This window comes from Salmo trutta, chromosome 26 (assembly GCF_901001165.1).
Source record: "Salmo trutta chromosome 26, fSalTru1.1, whole genome shotgun sequence".
Taxonomy (NCBI): Eukaryota; Metazoa; Chordata; class Actinopteri; order Salmoniformes; family Salmonidae; genus Salmo; species Salmo trutta.
Window position 1 is genome coordinate 41,618,775 of NC_042982.1, and position 22,614 is coordinate 41,641,388.

Below are 22,614 nucleotides of genomic sequence, written 5' to 3' on the forward strand. Positions count from 1 at the left end.
GTAGTGTCCAGAGCATGGAGGCGCTACCAGGAGACAGGCCAGTACATCAGGAGACGTGGAGGAGGCCGTAGGAGGGCAACAACCCAGCAGCAGGACCGCTACCTCCGCCTTTGTGCAAGGAGGAGCAGGAGAAGCACTGCCAGAGCCCTGCAAAATGACCTCCAGCAGGCCACAAATGTGCATGTGTCTGCTCAAACGGTCAGAAACAGACTCCATGAGGGTGGTATGCGGGCCCGACGTCCACAGGTGGGGGTTGTGCTTACAGCCCAACACCGTGCAGGACGTTTGGCATTTGCCAGAGAACTCCAAGATTGGCAAATTCGCCACTGGCGCACTGTGCTCTTCACAGATGAAAGCAGGTTCACACTGAGCACGTGACAGAGTCTGGAGACGCCGTGGAGAACGTTCTGCTGCCTGCAACATCCTCCAGCATGACCGGTTTGGCGGTGGGTCAGTCATGGTGTGGGGTAGCATTTCTTTGGGGGGCCGCACAGCCCTCCATGTGCTCACCAGAGGTAGCCTGACTGCCATTAGGTACCGAGATGAGATCCTCAGACCCCTTGTGAGACCATATGCTGGTGCGGTTGGCCCTGGGTTCCTCCTAATGCAAGACAATGCTAGACTTCATGTGGCTGGAGTGTGTCTGCATTTCCTGCAAGAGGAAGGCATTGATGCTATGGACTGGCCCGCCCGTTCCCCAGACCTGAATCCAATTGAGCACATCTGGGACATCATGTCTCGCTCCATCCACCAATGCCAGGTTACACCACAGACTGTCCAGGAGTTGGCGGATGCTTTAGTCCAGGTCTGGGAGGAGATCCCTCAGGTGACCATCCGCCACCTCATCAGGAGCATGCCCAGGCGTTGTAGGGAGGTCATACAGGCACGTGGAGGCCACACACACTACTGAGCCTCATTTTGACTTGTTTTAAGGACATTACATCAAAGTTGGATCAGCCTGTAGTGTGGTTTTCCACTTTAATTTTGAGTGTGACTCCAAATCCAGACCTCCATGGGTTGATAAATTGGATTTCCATTGATTATTTTTGTGTGATTTTGTTGTCAGCACATTCAACTATTTAAAGAAAAAAGTATTTAATAAGATTATTTATTTCATTCAGATCTAGGATGTGTTGTTTAAGTGTTCCCTTTATTTCTTTGAGCAGTTATATATATATATATATATATATATATATATATATATATACCCACACACATACCACACACTATACACGTGTGTGTGTGTATGTCTGTGTGTACATTTACATTTAAGTCATTTAGCAGACGCTCTTATCCAGAGCGACTTACAAATCGGTGTGTGTGTGTGTGTGTGTGTATATATATATATATATATATATATATATATTTTAAATTCTTCTCTTCAACCACCCTTCTAAAAGGCCCTCCATTCTAACACAGTACACACACCAGTTCTGTATTGTAATTGTATTCTGTAATACGCTTTGGCTGCACCGTGAGTTGAATAACCCCCCCACCCCCACCTGTGTGTGTGTGTTTGGGGGGATTGCCACTGGATAATGAGATTCCATTTTAATGGTCACTTGAAATAATAAGCAGTATTGTCTTTTCCGCCTTGCTTGAATCCATATTTATACAATCTTCAATGATTAATGCATGTGAACACAATGTGTTTGCGCTTGAGGAGGAGGAGGGCAGGCAGTAGCCTATAGGCTGTACAGGGAAGTGGTGATCCAAAAGGAGATTCCTGGTAGAACTGGTACTTTGCATAACAATGAGACCTTGGGGGAAACGTTTTTCAAAAAGGCACTCGCACATCTGAGCTATGTTTGTTGCAGGTGCATGGTAACAGTTGAAATAAGATGAGAGAGAACTCACACACTGCTCTGGCTGGTATCGCTGCTCTGGCTGGTGTCACTGCTCTGGCTGGTGTCACTGCTCTGGCTGGTATCGCTGCTCTGGCTGGTATCGCTGCTCTGGCTGGTATCGCTGCTCTGGCTGGTATCGCTGCTCTGGCTGGTATCACTGCTCTGGCTGGTATCGCTGGCTGGTATCGCTGCTCTGGCTGGTATCGCTGCTCTGGCTGGTATCACTGCTCTGGCTGGTATCTCTGGCTGGTATCACTGCTCTGGCTGGCTGGTATCACTGCTCTGGCTGGTATCGCTGCTCTGGCTGGTATCTCTGCTCTGGCTGGTATCACTGCCTAGTATCACTTCTCTGGCTTGTATCGCTGCTCTGGCTGGTATCGCTGCTCTGGCTGGTATCGCTGCTCTGGCTGGTATCACTGCTCTGGCTGGTATCACTGCTCTGGCTGGTATCACTGCTCTGGCTGGTATCGCTGCTCTGGCTGGCTAGTATCGCTGCTCTGGCTGGCTGGTATCGCTGCTCTGGCTGGCTGGTATCGCTGCTCTGGCTGGCTGGTATCGCTGCTCTGGCTGGTATCGCTGCTCTGGCTGGTATCACTGCTCTGGCTGGTATCGCTGCTCTGGCTGGTATCGCTGCTCTGGCTGGTATGACTGGCTGGTATCACTGGCTGGTATCGCTGCTCTGGCTGGTATGACTGGCTGGTATCACTGGCTGGTATCGCTGCTCTGGCTGGTATGACTGGCTGGTATCGCTGCTCTGGCTGGTATGACTGGCTGGTATCGCTGCTCTGGCTGGTATGACTGGCTGGTATCACTGGCTGGTATCGCTGCTCTGGCTGGTATGACTGGCTGGTATCGCTGCTCTGGCTGGCTGGTATCGCTGCTCTGGCTGGCTGGTATCACTGCTCTGGCTGGTATCGCTGCTCTGGCTGGTATGACTGGCTGGTATCTCTGGCTGGTATCGCGTGTCCATTATAGAAATAAAGAGCAGCGTGTGGGTACCTCTTTGTTTTCCTCACCTGTAGATTCTGTGATTTAGCAGGAGGAGTCCTGGTGCTCTCCAACATGGCAGCATCACACCCTCCTTTTCCTTCTTTTAACCTCTGTCCATCTGTCCCTCCTTCTCCTTCTCTTGTCTAGGCTATATCTGTCCCTGCCGTTAAGCTATAGCCTATGTCTGGTAGTGTTTGGCTGTGGTGTGGCTGCCGTCTCTCTGGGGAACATTGGTAATCTGTTCCAGCAGCGTTTGTGGCCGACCCAAATTAACCTAGACAAGCCCTACTACTCTGAGACGGAGCCAGACGAGCCTGGCCAAGCTGGATAGTCAGACACATTTATATGTGACTGACCGGCTCAAATTGGTCTTATGTAGCAACATTTGAAATTGTTTTTTTTTTACATTGGATAAAAGTAGAGACTCGGAGATACAAAATGGGATATCATACACAGCATTTTTGAGGAACAATGGGAAAGTAAATCTGCTTTGAAAGTTGATAAACTTGTAAACTGACTTTTGAGAAAAGGGCCTTTGAATGTGTTGGTACCTACTGGAGAGGTCTCCTTTGTCTACACCCATTCAGCATTGTTCACACCCTCTTAAACCAGCCCCACCCATCTCTTTAACCTCTCTGGCGCATGTGGGACGAACTCGTCCCACCTACGTAACAGCCACTGAAATCCAGTGGCGCGATTTTTGAATCGTTAGAAATACTATTACTTCAATTTCTCAAACATATGACTATTTTACAGCTATTTAAAGACAATAATCTCGTTAATCTAACCCCACTGTCCGATTTCAAAAAGGCTTTACAACGAAAGCAAAACATTAGATTATGTCAGCAGAGTGCCCAGCCAGAAATAATCAGACACCCATTTTTCAAGCTAGCATATCATGTCACATAAACCCAAACCACAGCTAAATGCAGCACTAACCTTTTATGATCTTCATCAGATGACACACCTAGGACATTGTGTTATACAATACATGCATGTCTGTTCAATCAAGTTCATATTTATATCAAAAAACAGCTTTTTACATTAGCATGTGACGTTCAGAAAAAGCATAACCCCCGCAAACTTCCGGGGAATTTACTAACAGTTTGCTAAATTACTCACGATAAACGTTCACAAAAAGCATAACAATTATTTTAAGAATTATAGATACATTACTCCTCTATGCACTCGATATGTCCGATTTTAAAATAGCTTTTCGGATGAAGCACATTTTGCAATAATCTAAGTACATAGCCCGGCATCACAGGGCTAGCTATTTAGACACACACCCAGGTCAGCCTCCACCAAAATCACATTTCCTATAAGAAAAATGTTCTTACCTTGCTTGTTCTTCGTCAGAATACACTGCCAGGACTTCTACTTCAATAACAAATGTTGGTTTGGTCCCAAATAATCCATCGTTATATCCAAACAGCGACGTTTTGTTCGTGAGTTCTAGACACTATCAGAATGCTTCATCACGGTGTCGCGCATGGCGCATTGGCGTGACAAAAAATGTCTAAATATTCCATTACCGTACTTCGAAGCATGTCAACCGCTGTTTAAAACCAATTTTTATGCCATTTACCTCGTAGAAAAGTGATAATATTCCGACCGGAATATGCATTGAGCCTAAACAGCCGAATAAAATTTCTCCTCAGGAGCGAATCGTGCACGCGCCTCATTCAAAGGTCCTCTGAGCCGCCACTTGCCAAAGCCGATAATGTGTTTCAGCCTGAGGCTGCCTCGTTAACCTTCAGTTATTTCCCGGGTTCTGAGAGCCTATCGGAGCCCTGGGAATTGTCACGTTACAGCTAAGATCCTTACTTTTCAATAAACAGATGCAAGACGCACGACTCCTTGTCAGACAGGGTACTTCCTGCTTGAAACCTTGTCAGGTTTTTGCCTGCCATAGGAGTTCTGTTATACTCACAGACACCATTCAAACAGTTTTAGAAAATTCAGAGTGTTTTCTATTCAAACCTGAACAATAATATGCATATTCTAGCTTCTGAGTTGGTGTAGGAGGCAGTTAAAAATGGGCACATATTTTTTCCAAAATTCTCAATACTGCCCCCTATCCCAAAAAGGTTAAGGATTCACATGTGAGGTCATGTGCTAAACAGTGAGTAGTGTAGTAAAGATTAAGACTAAAAGTAGTAGTAATTTACCCAGACACACTTGTCTAAATTGATGGGTCATGTGAAAGAAACGCTAGAACCCCCAGCCACATCCAGTGGTGGCTAAAAGTACCAAATTGTCATACTTCAGTAAAACTATAAATCATTTCAAATTCCTTAAAATAAACCAGACTGCACAAGTTTTTTTTATTTTATTGACAGATAGCCAGGGGCACACTCCAGCACATCATTTACAAATGAAGCATTTGTCTTTAGCGAATCCGCCAGATCAGAGGCAGTAGGGATGACCAGGGATGTTCTCATGGTGTGTGAATTGGACATTTTTTCTGTCAAAATGTAACAAGTACTTTTGGGTGTCAGGGAAAATGTATGGAATATAAAGTATTTTCTTTCAGATTTGTAGTAAAAGTAGCCAAAAATATAAATAGTAAAGTACAGATAACCCCCCCCCAGAAAAAATACTTATGTACTTTTAAAGTATTTTTTACTTAAGTACTTTACACCACTGAAATGCCTTCACACCAGTATATTAGCATACTTTATATACTGTTACACATCACATAGTATTCCATACATAAGTTAAGGCCATGCAACCTGAGTTGAAACCTGAGTGAGGTGCACATGTACAGTACATAAACAGATGCATGCGTCGTATATTTATGTGGTGGACACTTGATACGGTCACATGATATTGTTGTGGTATGTCACAAAATCCTGTTACGACCACACATACCAATATTCATTTTCTATATCAATATTTTGCTAAGTCTTGCTCAGTGGATGGGTCTCTACAGAAGGTGTAAACGGTACAGCCAAATGGTTACTTGCATAGTAGCGATATCAGAAATAGATAGTGTCAATATAAATACAGTATAAACAAGAACAATATCAATAACGATATCAGTGACAGATAAGGTAGTTATATGCATACAATCAAGGGTAAAGTGGCTGAGCAGCAGGATACAAATTATTCTAGCAGCAATTTAAGGCGTGTGTGTTCGGAGAGAATCGTGTGAATAGAGGCACTGCAGATAGTGCTGATGACTGGTCCGTCTGAACCACGCATGAACAAGGGAAGCTACATTCGAAGAGCCTGTTTCTGTCCTGACCTTGACTTTGATGCAGGGCATAGCCTCTTCGTCGCAAAAACTCCCTGATCTTCTCAAAAAGATTAGTTTGTCTAGCTGTGTCCAGTCCAGGCGGTGCTTGTACAGGCAGCCCATCTATGGAAGGATGTCTAGCTGTGTCCAGTCCAGCTGGTGCTTGTACAGGCAGCCCATCTATAGGAGGAAGGATGTCTAGCTGTGTCCGGTCCAGGCGGTGCTTGTACAGGCAGCCCATCTATAGGAGGAAGGATGTCTAGCTGTGTCCAGTCCAGGCGGTGCTTGTACAGGCAGCCCATCTATGGAAGGATGTCTAGCTGTGTCCAGTCCAGGTGGTGCTTGTACAGGCAGCCCATCTATAGGTGGATGTCTAGCTGTGTCCAGTCCAGGCGGTGCTTGTACAGGCAGCCCATCTATAGGAGGAAGGATGTCTAGCTGTGTCCAGTCCAGGCGGTGCTTGTACAGGCAGCCCATCTATGGGAGGAAGGATGTCAGCGTTGGGCAGCAGCTGAAACCTGGTCCCGACAGTCCGAACATTCCTTGGCGACAACACCAGGCTCCAGAGCATGGACTGGTTTTACACCCACTGGGATCTGTCTGGCTTTACACCCACTGGGATCTGTCTGGCTTTACACCCACTGGGATCTGTCTGGCTTTACACCCACCGGGATCTGTCTGGCTTTACACCCACCGGGAACTGTCTGGCTTTACACCCACCGGGAACTGTCTGGCTTTACACCCGCCGGGATCTGTCTGGCTTTACACCCGCCGGGATCTGTCTGGCTTTACACCCGCCGGGATCTGTCTGGCTTTACACCCGCCGGGATCTGTCTGGCTTTACACCCGCCGGGATCTGTCTGGCTTTACACCCGCCGGGATCTGTCTGGCTTTACACCCGCTGGGATCTGTCTGGCTTTACACCCGCTGGGATCTGTCTGGCTTTACACCCACTGGGATCTGTCTGGCTTTACACCCACTGGGATCTGTCTGGCTTTACACCCACCGGGATCTGTCTGGCTTTACACCCACCGGGATCTGTCTGGCTTTACACCCACCGGGATCTGTCTGGCTTTACACCCACCGGGATCTGTCTGGCTTTACACCCACCGGGATCTGTCTGGCTTTACACCCACCGGGATCTGTCTGGCTTTACACCCACTGGGATCTGTCTGGCTTTACACCCACTGGGATAGAATAGGATGGATGGATGGTTGGGATTAGTCGTTTAGCTTGATGAAAATTCTATGCTGGTATTCCCATTGCAGGAGTTTAGACTGAAATTTGGTGTGTGGGTTTTTGAGTGTCTAGAGATGCTGTAGATTGGCCTCAATGGGCCCCTATGGTAATATGTCTAGAAGAAATCACTTAATATTTAAGTCATTAGTTGTGTGTTAGCATAATGACTAGCAGCATAATCACTCTCCTGGGTGAGGAGGAGGAGGAGAGGGGGCAGGAGAAGAAGAAGATGGGGAGGAGAAAATACTACAGATCTGTCTTTATGTGTGTGCATTTGTCCCACAGTTAGAATTGTAGCCTAGTGCTCAGTAGCTCGGTTTTCCATCAAAATTACCCATGAAGAAACTATGAGCATTTTCCCAGTAGTGGTGTTTCCACCAGGCTGACTTGTTGTGGATTCAAATCAGTGGTGATGTAGTGCTCACTATGTTCTTTTTCCACCTCGGTTTTCATCTACCGAATAGTCTAGTGGCCAGCTATCTGAACTTGTAGGGAGGAGAGGGCTGTTCTCAAGACCTCTGGGGGGAGGGCTGTTCTCAAGACCGCTGGGGGGGGGAGGGCTGTTCTCAAGACCTCTGGGGGGAGGGCTGTTCTCAAGACCGCTGGGGGGGGGAGGGCTGTTCTCAAGACCGCTGGGGGGAGAGAGGGCTGTTCTCAAGACCGCTGGGGGGGGAGAGGGCTGTTCTCAAGACCGCTGGGGGGGGGGAGGGCTGTTCTCAAGACCGCTGGGGGGAGAGAGAGGGCTGTTCTCAAGACCTCTGGGGGGGAGGGCTGTTCTCAAGACCGCTGGGGGGGGGAGGGCTGTTCTCAAGACCGCTGGGGGGAGAGAGGGCTGTTCTCAAGACCGCTGGGGGGGAGAGGGCTGTTCTCAAGACCGCTGGGGGGGGGGAGGGCTGTTCTCAAGACCGCTGGGGGGAGAGAGAGGGCTGTTCTCAAGACCGCTGGGGGGAGAGAGAGGGCTGTTCTCAAGACCGCTGGGGGGGGGGGAGGGGTGTTCTCAAGACCGCTGGGGGGGAGAGGGCTGTTCTCAAGACCGCTGTGGGGGAGAGAGGGCTGTTCTCAAGACCGCTGGGGGGGGGAGAGGGGGCTGTTCTCAAGACCGCTGGGGGGAGAGAGAGGGCTGTTCTCAAGACCGCTGGGGGGAGAGAGAGGGCTGTTCTCAAGACCGCTGGGGGGGGAGAGGGGGCTGTTCTCAAGACCGCTGGGGGGGGAGAGGGCTGTTCTCAAGACCGCTGGGGGGGGAGAGGGCTGTTCTCAAGACCGCTGGGGGGAGAGAGAGGGCTGTTCTCAAGACCGCTGGGGGGAGAGAGAGGGCTGTTCTCAAGACCGCTGGGGGGGGGAGAGGGCTGTTCTCAAGACCGCTGGGGGGGGAGAGGGCTGTTCTCAAGACCGCTGGGGGGAGAGAGAGGGCTGTTCTCAAGACCGCTGGGGGGGGGAGGGCTGTTCTCAAGACCGCTGGGGGGGGGGGGGAGGGCTGTTCTCAAGACCGCTGTGGGGGAGAGAGGGCTGTTCTCAAGACCGCTGGGGGGGAGAGGGCTGTTCTCAAGACCGCTGGGGGGGGGAGAGGGCTGTTCACAAGACCGCTGGGGGAGAGAGGGCTGTTCACAAGACCGCTGGGGGAGAGAGGGCTGTTCTCAAGACCTCTGGGGGGAGGGCTGTTCTCAAGACCGCTGGGGGGGGGAGGGCTGTTCTCAAGACCGCTGGGGGAGAGAGGGCTGTTCTCAAGACCGCTGGGGGGGAGAGGGCTGTTCTCAAGACCGCTGGGGGGGGGGAGGGCTGTTCTCAAGACCGCTGGGGGGAGAGAGAGGGCTGTTCTCAAGACCTCTGGGGGGGAGGGCTGTTCTCAAGACCGCTGGGGGGGGGGAGGGCTGTTCTCAAGACCGCTGGGGGGAGAGAGGGCTGTTCTCAAGACCGCTGGGGGGGAGAGGGCTGTTCTCAAGACCGCTGGGGGGGGGGAGGGCTGTTCTCAAGACCGCTGGGGGGAGAGAGAGGGCTGTTCTCAAGACCGCTGGGGGGAGAGAGAGGGCTGTTCTCAAGACCGCTGGGGGGGGGGGGGAGGGTTGTTCTCAAGACCGCTGGGGGGGAGAGGGCTGTTCTCAAGACCGCTGTGGGGGAGAGAGGGCTGTTCTCAAGACCGCTGGGGGGGGAGAGGGGGCTGTTCTCAAGACCGCTGGGGGGAGAGAGAGGGCTGTTCTCAAGACCGCTGGGGGGAGAGAGAGGGCTGTTCTCAAGACCGCTGGGGGGGGAGAGGGGGCTGTTCTCAAGACCGCTGGGGGGGGAGAGGGCTGTTCTCAAGACCGCTGGGGGGGGAGAGGGCTGTTCTCAAGACCGCTGGGGGGAGAGAGAGGGCTGTTCTCAAGACCGCTGGGGGGAGAGAGAGGGCTGTTCTCAAGACCGCTGGGGGGGGAGAGGGCTGTTCTCAAGACCGCTGGGGGGGGAGAGGGCTGTTCTCAAGACCGCTGGGGGGAGAGAGAGGGCTGTTCTCAAGACCGCTGGGGGGAGAGAGAGGGCTGTTCTCAAGACCGCTGGGGGGGGGGGAGGGCTGTTCTCAAGACCGCTGTGGGGGAGAGAGGGCTGTTCTCAAGACCGCTGGGGGGGAGAGGGCTGTTCTCAAGACCGCTGGGGGGGGAGAGGGCTGTTCACAAGACCGCTGGGGGAGAGAGGGCTGTTCACAAGACCGCTGGGGGAGAGAGGGCTGTTCACAAGACCGCTGGGGGGGGGGGGGGCTGTTCACAAGACCGCTGGGGGGGGGGGGGGAGGGCTGTTCACAAGACCGCTGGGGGGGGGAGGGCTGTTCACAAGACCGCTGGGGGGGGGGAGGGCTGTTCACAAGACCGCTGGGGGGGAGAGGGCTGTTCACAAGACCGCTGGGGGGGGAGAGGGCTGTTCACAAGACCGCTGGGGGGGAGGGAGGGCTGTTCACAAGACCGCTGGGGGGGGGGAGGGCTGTTCACAAGACCGCTGGGGGGGGGGGGAGGGCTGTTCACAAGACCGCTGGGGGGAGAGGGCTGTTCACAAGGACCGCTGGGGGGGGAGAGGGCTGTTCACAAGACCGCTGGGGGGGGGAGAGGGCTGTTCACAAGACCGCTGGGGGGGGGGGGAAGAGGGCTGTTCACAAGACCTCTGTGGGGGGGGAGAGGGCTGTTCACAAGACCGCTGGGGGGGAAGAGGGCTGTTCACAAGACCGCTGGGGGGGGGGAGAGGGCTGTTCACAAGACCGCTGCTGGGGGGGGAGAGGGCTGTTCACAAGACCGCTGGGGGGGGGAGAGGGCTGTTCACAAGACCGCTGGGGGGGAGAGGGCTGTTCTCAAGACCGCTGGGGGGGAGAGGGCTGTTCTCAAGACCGCTGGGGGGGAGAGGGCTGTTCACAAGACCGCTGGGGGGGGAGAGGGCTGTTCACAAGACCGCTGGGGGGGGAGAGGGCTGTTCACAAGACCGCTGGGGGGGGGAGAGGGCTGTTCTCAAGACCCCTGGGGGGGAGAGGGCTGTTCACAAGACCGCTGGGGTGGCAGGGGGGGGGGGGGGGGGGTGAGGTCTGGAAAAGGCTGCTCTAACATTAAGGCATAGACTAGCAGTGGCATTGAATGTCATAAAGTTGTGTTCCCATGCCAATGATGCTGTGCCAGCAGAGTTCAGCCGAGGGGATGGGTGTTCTGCTCTTCAGCCAGGGGGGATGGGTGGTCTGCTCTTCAGCCAGGGGGGGATGGGTGGTCTGCTCTTCAGCCAGGGGGATGGGTGGTCTGCTCTTCAGCCAGGTGGATGGGTGGTCTGCTCTTCAGCCGAGGAGATGGGTGGTCTGCTCTTCAGCCGAGGAGATGGGTGGTCTGCTCTTCAGCCGAGGGGATGGGTGGTCTGCTCTTCAGCCGAGGAGATGGGTGGTCTGCTCTTCAGCCGAGGGGATGGGTGGTCTGCTCTTCAGCCGAGGAGATGGGTTGTCTGCTCTTCAGCCGAGGGGATGGGTGGTCTGCTCTTCAGCCGAGGAGATGGGTGGTCTGCTCTTCAGCCGAGGGGATGGGTGGTCTGCTCTTCAGCCAGGGGATGGGTGGTCTGCTCTTCAGCCGAGGGGATGGGTGGTCTGCTCTTCAGCCGAGGAGATGGGTTGTCTGCTCTTCAGCCGAGGGGATGGGTGGTCTGCTCTTCAGCCGAGAGGATGGGTGGTCTGCTCTTCAGCCAGGGGATGGGTGGTCTGCTCTTCAGCCAGGGGATCGGTGGTCTGCTCTTCAGCCCAGGGGGGATGGGTGGTCTGCTCTTCAGCCCAGGCGGGGATGGGTGGTCTGCTCTTCAGCCCAGGGGGGATGGGTGGTCTGCTCTTCAGCCCAGGGGGGGATGGGTGGTCTGCTCTTCAGCCAGGGGGGGATGGGTGGTCTGCTCTTCAGCCAGGGGGGGATGGGTGGTCTGCTCTTCAGCCAGGGGGGGATGGGTGGTCTGCTCTTCAGCCAGGGGGGGATGGGTGGTCTGCTCTTCAGCCAGGGGGGGATGGGTGGTCTGCTCTTCAGCCAGGGGGGGGATGGGTGGTCTGCTCTTCAGCCAGGGGGGGATGGGTGGTCTGCTCTTCAGCCAGGGGGGGATGGGTGGTCTGGTCTTCAGCCAGGGGGGATGGGTGGTCTGGTCTTCAGCTGAGGAGATGGGTTGTCTGGTCTTCAGCTGAGGAGATGGGTGGTCTGCTCTTCAGTTGAGGGGATGGGTGGTCTGCTCTTCAGCCCAGGGGGGATGGGTGGTCTGCTCTTCAACCCAGGGGGGATGGGTGGTCTGCTCTTCAGCCAGGGGGGGATGGGTGGTCTGCTCTTCAGCCAGGGGGGATGGGTGGTCTGCTCTTCAGGCAAGGGGGATGGGTGGTCTGCTCTTCAGCTGAGGAGATGGGTGGTCTGCTCTTCAGCTGAGGAGATGGGTGGTCTGCTCTTCAGCTGAGGGGATGGGTGGTCTGCTCTTCAGTTGAGGGTCTGCACTTCAGTTGAGGGGGATGGGTGGTCTGCTCTTCAGTTGAGGGGGATGGGTGGTCTGCTCTTCAGTTGAGGGGGATGGGTGGTCTGCTCTTCAGCCAGGGGGATGGGTGGTCTGCTCTTCAGTTGAGGGGGATGGGTGGTCTGCTCTTCAGCCAGGGGGATGGGTGGTCTGCTCTTCAGTATTATTCTACTGCCCAATCTTAAATCAAGCCCTTATCCTATGTCTCTAACAAAATGTGCGTGTGTGTTTCAGAGAGAACTAGACGCCACCGCCACACAGCTAGCCAACAGACAGGATGAGAGCGAACAGTCCAGGAAGAAACTCGTCGACCAGAGCCGCGACTTCAAGAAGAACACGCCAGAGGTGACACACACATTTTAAATACTTTATTTGAATCCACAAATCACATTACAGTTTAGAAGGATTCAACCATTTGAAAGGTCACCGTGAATACAGAAAGCAGCATGTTCTCCAAACAGCTAGGCTGATCACTGACACAGAGCAGCATGTTCTCATACAGCTAGGCTGATCACTGACACAGAGCACCATGTTCTCATACAGCTAGGCTGATCACTGACACAGAGCAGCATGTTCTCATACAGCTAGGCTGATCACTGACACAGAGCACCATGTTCTCATACAGCTAGGCTGATCACTGACACAGAGCACCATGTTCTCCAAACAGCTAGGCTGATCACTGACACAGAGCACCATGTTCTCCAAACAGCTAGGCTGATCACTGACACAGAGCACCATGTTCTCATACAGCTAGGCTGATCACTGACACAGAGCACCATGTTCTCATACAGCTAGGCTGACCACTGACACAGAGCAGCATGTTCTCATACAGCTAGGCTGATCACTGACACAGAGCACCATGTTCTCCAAAGAGCTAGGCTGATCACTGACACAGAGCACCATGTTCTCATACAGCTAGGCTGATCACTGACACAGAGCACCATGTTCTCATACAGCTAGGCTGATCACTGACACAGAGCACCATGTTCTCAAACAGCTAGGCTGATCACTGACACAGAGCACCATGTTCTCATACAGCTAGGCCGATCACTGACACAGAGCACCATGTTCTCATACAGCTAGGCTGATCACTGACACAGAGCACCATGTTCTCCAAACAGCTAGGCTGATCACTGACACAGAGCACCATGTTCTCAAACAGCTAGGCTGATCACTGACACAGAGCACCATGTTCTCATACAGCTAGGCTGATCACTGACACAGAGCACCATGTTCTCATACAGCTAGGCTGATCACTGACACAGAGCACCATGTTCTCCAAACAGCTAGGCTGATCACTGACACAGAGCACCATGTTCTCATACAGCTAGGCTGATCACTGACACAGAGCACCATGTTCTCAAACAGCTAGGCTGATCACTGACACAGAGCACCATGTTCTCATACAGCTAGGCTGATCACTGACACAGAGCACCATGTTCTCATACAGCTAGGCTGATCACTGACACAGAGCACCATGTTCTCCAAACAGCTAGGCTGATCACTGACACAGAGCACCATGTTCTCATACAGCTAGGCTGATCACTGACACAGAGCACCATGTTCTCATACAGCTAGGCTGATCACTGACACAGAGCACCATGTTCTCCAAACAGCTAGGCTGATCACTGACACAGAGCACCATGTTCTCAAACAGCTAGGCTGATCACTGACACAGAGCACCATGTTCTCATACAGCTAGGCTGATCACTGACACAGAGCACCATGTTCTCATACAGCTAGGCTGATCACTGACACAGAGCACCATGTTCTCCAAACAGCTAGGCTGATCACTGACACAGAGCACCATGTTCTCATACAGCTAGGCTGATCACTGACACAGAGCACCATGTTCTCATACAGCTAGGCTGATCACTGACACAGAGCAGCATGTTCTCATACAGCTAGGCTGATCACTGACACAGAGCACCATGTTCTCATACAGCTAGGCTGATCACTGACACAGAGCACCATGTTCTCCAAACAGCTAGGCTGATCACTGACACAGAGCACCATGTTCTCATACAGCTAGGCTGATCACTGACACAGAGCACCATGTTCTCATACAGCTAGGCTGACCACTGACACAGAGCAGCATGTTCTCATACAGCTAGGCTGATCACTGACACAGAGCACCATGTTCTCCAAACAGCTAGGCTGATCACTGACACAGAGCACCATGTTCTCATACAGCTAGGCTGATCACTAACACAGAGCACCATGTTCTCCAAAGAGCTAGGCTGATCACTGACACAGAGCACCATGTTCTCATACAGCTAGGCTGATCACTGACACAGAGCACCATGTTCTCCAAACAGCTAGGCTGATCACTGACACAGAGCACCATGTTCTCTAAAGAGCTAGGCTGATCACTGACACAGAGCACCATGTTCTCATACAGCTAGGCTGATCACTGACACAGAGCACCATGTTCTCCAAAGAGCTAGGCTGATCACTGACACAGAGCACCATGTTCTCATACAGCTAGGCTGATCACTGACACAGAGCACCATGTTCTCATACAGCTAGGCTGATCACTGACACAGAGCACCATGTTCTCCAAACAGCTAGGCTGATCACTGACACAGAGCACCATGTTCTCATACAGCTAGGCTGATCACTGACACAGAGCACCATGTTCTCATACAGCTAGGCTGATCACTGACACAGAGCAGCATGTTGAATACATCTACGTTCACTGCACCAAAGCGTTTACTTTAAAAAATAATATCGCTTAGGAACATTAGCTTAGATAAAATATACATCTTCACAATATTTATAGCCAGTGTTATCAGACCATTTCTTAACCTCATGTATTATAGCTTCTTTTTTAATCAAATTTGTCTTAGCACAATTCCTCCAACTTATGTAGATGCCGAGTCGTTTAATTTCTATACTTCTATATGGATGGAAGGTTTGGAATGCTCATCACCCATCCAAACTCCTTCTGTTCTGTTCTTTGTTTAACTTCACATTCAGACACTTTCTCATTAAAATCCAAAATGATCATTTACAAAATGTAATTCTTCTTGAGAAATATATTCATATTTTAGATTCTTCTAAGTAGCCGCCTTGATGACAGCTTTGCACGCTCTTGGCATTCTCTCAACCAGCTTCATGAGGAATGCTTTTCCAACAGTCTTGAAGGATTTCCCACATATGCTGAGCACTTGTTGGCTGCTTTTCATTCACTCTACAGTCCAACTTATCTGAAAACATCTCAATTGGGTTGAGGTCAGGTGATTGTGGAGGCCAGGTCATCTGATGCAACACTCCATCACTCTCCTTTTTGGACAAATAGCCCTTACACAGCCTGGAGGTGTGTTTTGGGTCATTTTCCTGTTGAAAAACAAATCCATTCAGTTATTAAAACGTGGTTTGGGACAAGCATGCTTTGGCAGGCAAGCTGCTGAAGGGTCATCCGGCTACTGTTCCCCACCGTTTCTCAGGGCAAATTTAACGGCCAACTACAAGCTTAAAAAGTTGTAGAGGATTTATCTGCTGTTCCCTCGTTAGATTTTAGCTCATTTCACAGGCTAACATTAGTTGTTGATCTTGTTGTTCCTGTAACACACAATCCAGTTCATAGTGAATGATGACAGGTCCTACTGCCTGTAAACACACAGTCCAGTTCATAGTGAATGATGACAGGCCCTACTGCCTGTAAACACACAGTCCAGTTCATAGTGAATGATGACAGGTCCTACTGCCTGTAAACACACAGGCCAGTTCATAGTGAATGATGACAGGTCCTACTGCCTGTAAACAGTCCAGTTCATAGTGAATGATGACAGGTCCTACTGCCTGTAAACACACAGTCCAGTTCATAGTGAATGATGACAGGCTCTACTGCCTGTAAACACACAGTCCAGTTCATAGTGAATGATGACAGGCCCTACTTCCTGTAAACACACAGTCCTGTTCATAGTGAATGATGACAGGCCCTACTGCCTGTAAACACACAGTCCAGTTCATAGTGAATGATGACAGGTCCTACTGTAAACACACAGTCCAGTTCATAGTGAATGATGACATGTCCTACTGCCTGTAAACACACAGTCCAGTTCATAGTGAATGATGGCAGGTCCTACTGCCTGTAAACACACAGTCCAGTTCATAGTGAATGATGGCAGGTCCTACTGCCTGTAAACACACAGTCCAGTTCATAGTGAATGATGACAGGTCCTACTGCCTGTTAACACACAGTCCAGTTCAAAGTGAATGATGACAGGCCCTACTGCCTGTAAACACACAGTCCAGTTCATAGTGAATGATGACAGGTCCTACTGTAAACACACAGTCCAGTTCATAGTGAATGATGGCAGGTCCTACTGCCTGTAAACACACAGTCCAGTTCAAAGTGAATGATGGGCGGCCCGTGTGATGACAAATGGCTTATTTGCATATAGGTCCCCTGTAGCTCTGATTGGCTCTGACACACCATTCCTGGAGTACACAGATGGTTTATTTACTGCAGTGGCTATTAATTGTCCAAACGTACAGCTGCTTCCCCACTCTATATTGCTATAACATTTTACCTTAATCTATGTTATTCCCAAACAATCTATGAAGGTATAAAAAATGTGAAAATTATCAAGTGGGGGGGTGTATTTAAACAGATTTAAATAAGGTTTAATGTTGCTTTAACGATACTCATCAGTTGCTTCTCGACAGACCCGTTGGACATGCTTTTTAATATGAGTATCGACAGGGAGGACGGGAAAATATAGACATGCAAAGTTCCCAAAATAGTGCTTCCTTTTTCCAAATCGGGGAAGAGACGAACAGAAATGTCCCCCCAGTCGTCTGGATTGTATGACCTATTTGTTTCTGTGTTGAATGTGTTATGTGACATTCCTGCTGTGTGGAATCATGAGGGAATTATGTTAGTCTCGTTTCTATCGGCGACGCCCCTGGGAATTGTCTGTGTGTTTCCAAGGCAACTTAACTGATCAAACACAGACTGGAAACAAAGGATTGTTGTTGTTATCGGGAGTGTCACCCTAATGAAGAATTTATAATGACGTGAATGATGTAGGACTATATATTTCGATAGGATAGGATAGGCCGTGTCTGTCAGGACTGGAGAGACAGGTGTGTGACTGTCCTCTTTTACCCCCCTCCCCCCACCTCATGTCCCTTCCTCTCTATTAACTTATGTTACACACAAAGCAACACACACACACACACACACACTTTTATTAAAATTTTTTATTTCACCTTTATTTAACCAGGAAGGCAAGTTGAGAACAAGTTCTCATTTACAATTGCGACCTGGCCAAGATAAAGCAAAGCAGTTCGACAACATACAACAACACAGAGTTACACATGGAGTAAAACAAACATACAGTCAATAATATAGTAGAAAAATAAGTCTATATACAATGTGAGCAAATGAGGTGAGATAAGGGAGGTAAAGGCAAAAAAGGCCATGGTGGCAAAGTAAATAGAATATAGCAACTAAAATACTGGAATGGTAGATTTGTAGTGGAAGAAAGTGCAAAGTAGAAATATAAATAATGGGGTGCAAAGGAGCAAAATAAATAAATACAGTAGGGGAAGAGGTAGTTGTTTGGGCTAAATTATAGATGGGCTATGTACAGGTGCAGTGATCTGTGAGCTGCTCTGACAGCTGGTGCTTAAAGCTAGTGAGGGAGATGTGTTTCCAGTTTCAGAGATTTTTGTAGTTCGTTCCAGTCATTGGCAGCAGAGAACTGGAAGGAGAGATGGCCAAAGGAGGTATTGGCTTTGGGGGTGACTAGAGAGATATACCTGCTGGAGCGCGTGCTACAGGTGGGTGCTGCTATGGTGACCAGTGAGTGGAGATAAGGGGGGACTTTACCTAGCAGGGTCTTGTAGATGACCTGGAGCCAGTGGGTTTGGCGACGAGTATGAAGCGAGGGCCAGCCAATGAGAGTGTACAGGTCGCAGTGGTGGGTAGTATATGGGGCTTTGGTGACAAAACGGATGGCACTGTGATAGACTGCATCCAGTTTATTGAGTAGGGTATTGGAGGCTATTTTGTAAATGACATCGCCGAAGTCGAGAATCGGTAGTATGGTCAGTTTTACGAGGGTAAGTTTGGCAGCATGAGTGAAGGATGCTTTGATGCCAAATAGGAAGCCAATTCTAGATTTAACTTTGGATTGGAGATGTTTGATGTGAGTCTGGAAGGAGAGTTTACAGTCTAACCAGACACCCAGGTATTTGTAGTTGTCCACATATTCTAAGTCAGAACCGTCCAGAGTAGTGATGCTGGACGGGCGGGCAGGTGCAGGCAGTGATCGGTTGAAGAGCATGCATTTAGTTTTACTTGTATTTAGGAGCAGTTGGTGGCCACGGAAGGAGAGTTGTATGGCATTGAAGCTTGTCTGGAGGGTTGTTAACACAGTGTTCAAAGAAGGGCCAGAAGTATACAGAATGCTGTCGTCTGCGTAGAGGTGGATCAGAGACTCACCAGCAGTAAGAGCGACATCATTGATGTATACAGAGAAAAGAGTTGGCCCAAGAATTGAACCTTGTGGCACCCCCATAGAGACTGCCAGAGGTCCAGACAGTAGGCCCTCTGATTTGACACATTGAACTCTATCAGAGAAGTAGTTGGTGAACCAGGCGAGGCAATCATTTGAGAAACCAAGGCTATTGAGTCTGCCGATGAGGATGTGGGGATTGACAGAGTCGAATGCCTTGGCCAGGTCAATGAATACGGCAGCACAGTATTGTTTCTTATTGATGGCGGTTAAGATATCGTTTAGGACCTTGAGCGTGGCTGAGGTGCTAACATGACCAGCTCTGAAACCAGATTGCATAGTGGAGAAGGTGCGTTGGGATTCTAAATGGTCGGTAATCTTTTTGTTGACTTGGCTTTCGAAGATCTTAGAAAGGCAGGATAGGATAGATATAGGTCTGTAGCAGTTTGGGTCAAGAGTGTCCCCCCCTTTGAAGAGGGGGATGACAGCAGCTGCTTTCCAATCTTTTGGGATCTCAGACGACACGAAAGAGAGGTTGAATAGGCTAGTAATAGGGGTTGCAACAATTTCGGCAGATAATTTTAGAAAGAAAGGGTCCAGATTGTCTAGCCTGGCTGATTTGTAAGGGTCCAGATTTTGCAGCTCTTTCAGAACATCAGCTGACTGGATTTGGGAGAAGGAGAAATGGGGAAGGCTTGGGCAAGTAGCTGTGGGGGGTGCAGTGCTTTTGACCGGGGTAGGGGTAGCCAGGTGGAAAGCATGGCCAGCCGTAGAAAAATGCTTATTGAAATTCTCGATTATTGTAGATTTATCGGTGGTGACAGTTTCCTATCCTCAGTGCAGTGGGCAGCTGGGAGGAGGTGTTCTTATTCTCCATGGACTTTACAGTGTCCCAGAACGTTTTAGAGTTTGTGTTGCAGGACACACCGAACAAAGGAGCACAGGAACACCCAGGACACACTGATTCAGGTCTGAAATAGACAGGGGGCCACACAATGGCTGCAAGCATAAAAATGCAGGAAGACAGTCAGACACTCGCACGCATGCATGTATTCATCACAGTAACAAGCCCTTTATTTAGGAGGTGTTCTTTGGGCATCTGTGTAGGAGGTGGGGCGGAGGAGGAGGAATCTGACCCTGGTAGGAGAGTGACACGGTCCTCTCAGAGAGCAGATGAGGGGGCTCTTAAATCACAAGGGCTTGGTAATATGGCCATAATATAGTATCAAGGTATTTTTCAAAATATATGTTTTTATAATACATGTTCTAAATGAGCTTTATGAGCAGTACGTGGCCCTGGGGTGGAAACACATTCTAAGTGATTTCAGTGGGTCTTTCTTCATTCTTATTTATTTTATATTCTTCAATTCGACTTCAACCAAAAATAATCTCCTGCAATTTCTTGCACTCATTTGAGATCATTTCCCCACTGCCACGTCGGGATGCACAATATGGGCAAACAATCTAGGCCTTATTTTTAATAAGATGTTGTAATAGCAATTTGACTTGTGATTTAGAGCAAAACACTTGGGGTGAACTGTTGGAATCATGGAAATAGAAGGATTATTCTAATTGTATAGTTAAGAGTATAATAACGGGCACTTTGAATACAGTGTTTGACATGACAACAAATGAAAATGCCAGGGAGGAGTTATTGTGGCAGGGTAGGAACCAAAGTGTTGCTCAGTGTTTCCTAGTGGAGCCTATAATCTTTGGCTACATTAAATGTTTCAACATGTAGCCAACAAATACGTTGAACCAACAACCTGCTCATTTAGACCTACACCATAACTGGTATCAGGCTGTATAGCTAGCTACGCTTGCTCTGACAAGGTACATTTTTTGCTATCTAGACAGCTAACTTAGCAATTAGCATTAGTGGCTAACAGGATTTAGCAAAGTATTTGTTTGCAGATTTAAGAAACAAACTAATTGTGTAATTGTAGAACACTTGTGGATTTATCTTAACTTCTATGGGCTATGTGGGACAGCCAGTGAAATATCAGGGCGGCAAATTCAAAAACAACAAAATGTCATAATTCAACTTTCTCAAACATACAACTATTTTACACCATTTTAAAGATACACTTCTCCTTGATGTAACCACATTGTCCGATTTCAAAAAGGCTTTACAGCGAAAGCAAAACATTAGATTATGTTAGGTGAATACATAGACAAAAATAAACGCTGTTTAAAATCAATCTTTATGGTATTTTTAACGTAAAATTGCAATAATATTCCAACCGGACAATAGCGTATCCATTCAAGAAGAAAAAGAAGGAACGGCGTGCTCGCGTGACCAATCCCTTTGTTGCCAGGCAGACCACTCAGTAACTGAGCTCCAATACTCTGCCCAGTGACAGGAGAATGCTCAAACCACTTTCTGAAGGCTGTTGACAGCCAATGGAAGCCTTAGGAAGTGCAACGTCACCCCACAGACACTGTAATTTCGATAAAGAATCAAAAGAAGAACAACAATTCTCAGACTTTCCACTTCCTACTTGGATTTTTCTCAGGTTTTTGCCTGCCATATGAGTTCTGTTATACTCACAGACACCATTCAAACAGTTTTAGAAACTTCAGAGTGTTTTCTATCCAAATCTACTAATAATATGCATATTCTAGTTTCTGGGCCAGAGTAGTAACCTGTTTAAATTGGGTACGTTTTACATCCGGCTGTGAAAATACTGCCCCCTAGCCCAGACAGGTTAAGAAGCAAAGTGAAAACAACATTGTTTCATGTGCTGACCATGCAGACTGAAGGCAAGCATCTCCTGGTGGAGCAACAACAAATGTGCTCCTTAAGTGATGGGGGGCGGTGCTAGGTCTGTGTGGAAAGCGGCGTGGGGAGAGCGAGATGGATGACTCAAGTGGGGATGTGAACTATAAAAATGGATGTTATACACAGCGTATCACATTTTAACAAACCAAACATTCAAATACTGTTATAGAAGGTAAAGTAAAAACCTAAACCGGTCCTTGTATCAATACTGGTATATAGCTGCCCAGCCCTACAAATATCCCAGTGATACAAAACCTTAGAAACACCTGCTCTTTCATGACATCGACTCACCTGGATTCACCTGGTCAGATATAGGATCCCTTATTAATGTCACTTGTTAAATCCACGTTCAATTAGTATAGCTGAAGGGGAGGAGATGGTTTAAAAAATGATTTGTAAGCCTTGACGCAATTAGACATGGCTTGTGTATGTGTGCTATTCAGAGGGTGAACAGGCAGACAAAATATTGAAGTGCCTTTCAACGGGGTAGGATAATAGCTGCCAGGCGCACCGGTTTGAGTGTCAAGAACTGCAATGCTGCTGGGTGTTTCACGCGCAACAGTTTCCCGTGTGTATCAAGCAGTGGTGGCTCCTCAGAGGTGGAAGGGGAGGACCATCCTCAGTGAATTTCATAAAAATTGTGAAACATTAAAGTTATCCTTTTTAGATAAAACTGCTAAATATATTCACATGTCACGAAAGAATTGATTAAAACACACTGTTTTGTAATGAAGGTCTATAGTAGTCTCAGCAGCACTCTGTAGGGTAGCACCATGGTGTAGCCGGAGGACAGCTAGCTTCTGTCCTCCTCTAGGTACATTGACATCAATACAAAACCTAGTAGGCTCATGGTCCTCACCCTCTTCCATAGACCTATACAGTAAATATGACAGGTTGGAGGACGTCCTCCGGAAGTTATCAGAGCTCTTGCAGCATGAACTGACATGTTGACCACCCAATCAAAGGATCAGAGAATGAATCTAGTACTGAAAGCATAAGCTACAGCTAGCGAGCACTGCAGGGCATCAAATGTAGTGAATAGTTGACTCAGAGAAAGACAATAGTTGAACAGTTTTGAACAAA

The 22,614-nt window shown here is 49.2% G+C and overlaps 1 protein-coding gene across 1 annotated transcript in view; it reads left to right on the forward strand.

Moving 5' to 3' along the window:
* LOC115163799 (homeobox protein cut-like 1) overlaps positions 1–22,614 on the forward strand; it is a gene marked incomplete in the record, with an annotated part of 92,359 nt that overhangs the window by 29,942 nt on the left and 39,803 nt on the right. Inside the window, 1 exon segment of the mRNA XM_029715977.1 lies at positions 12,514–12,624. Coding sequence (XP_029571837.1) covers positions 12,514–12,624 — 111 coding nt within the window.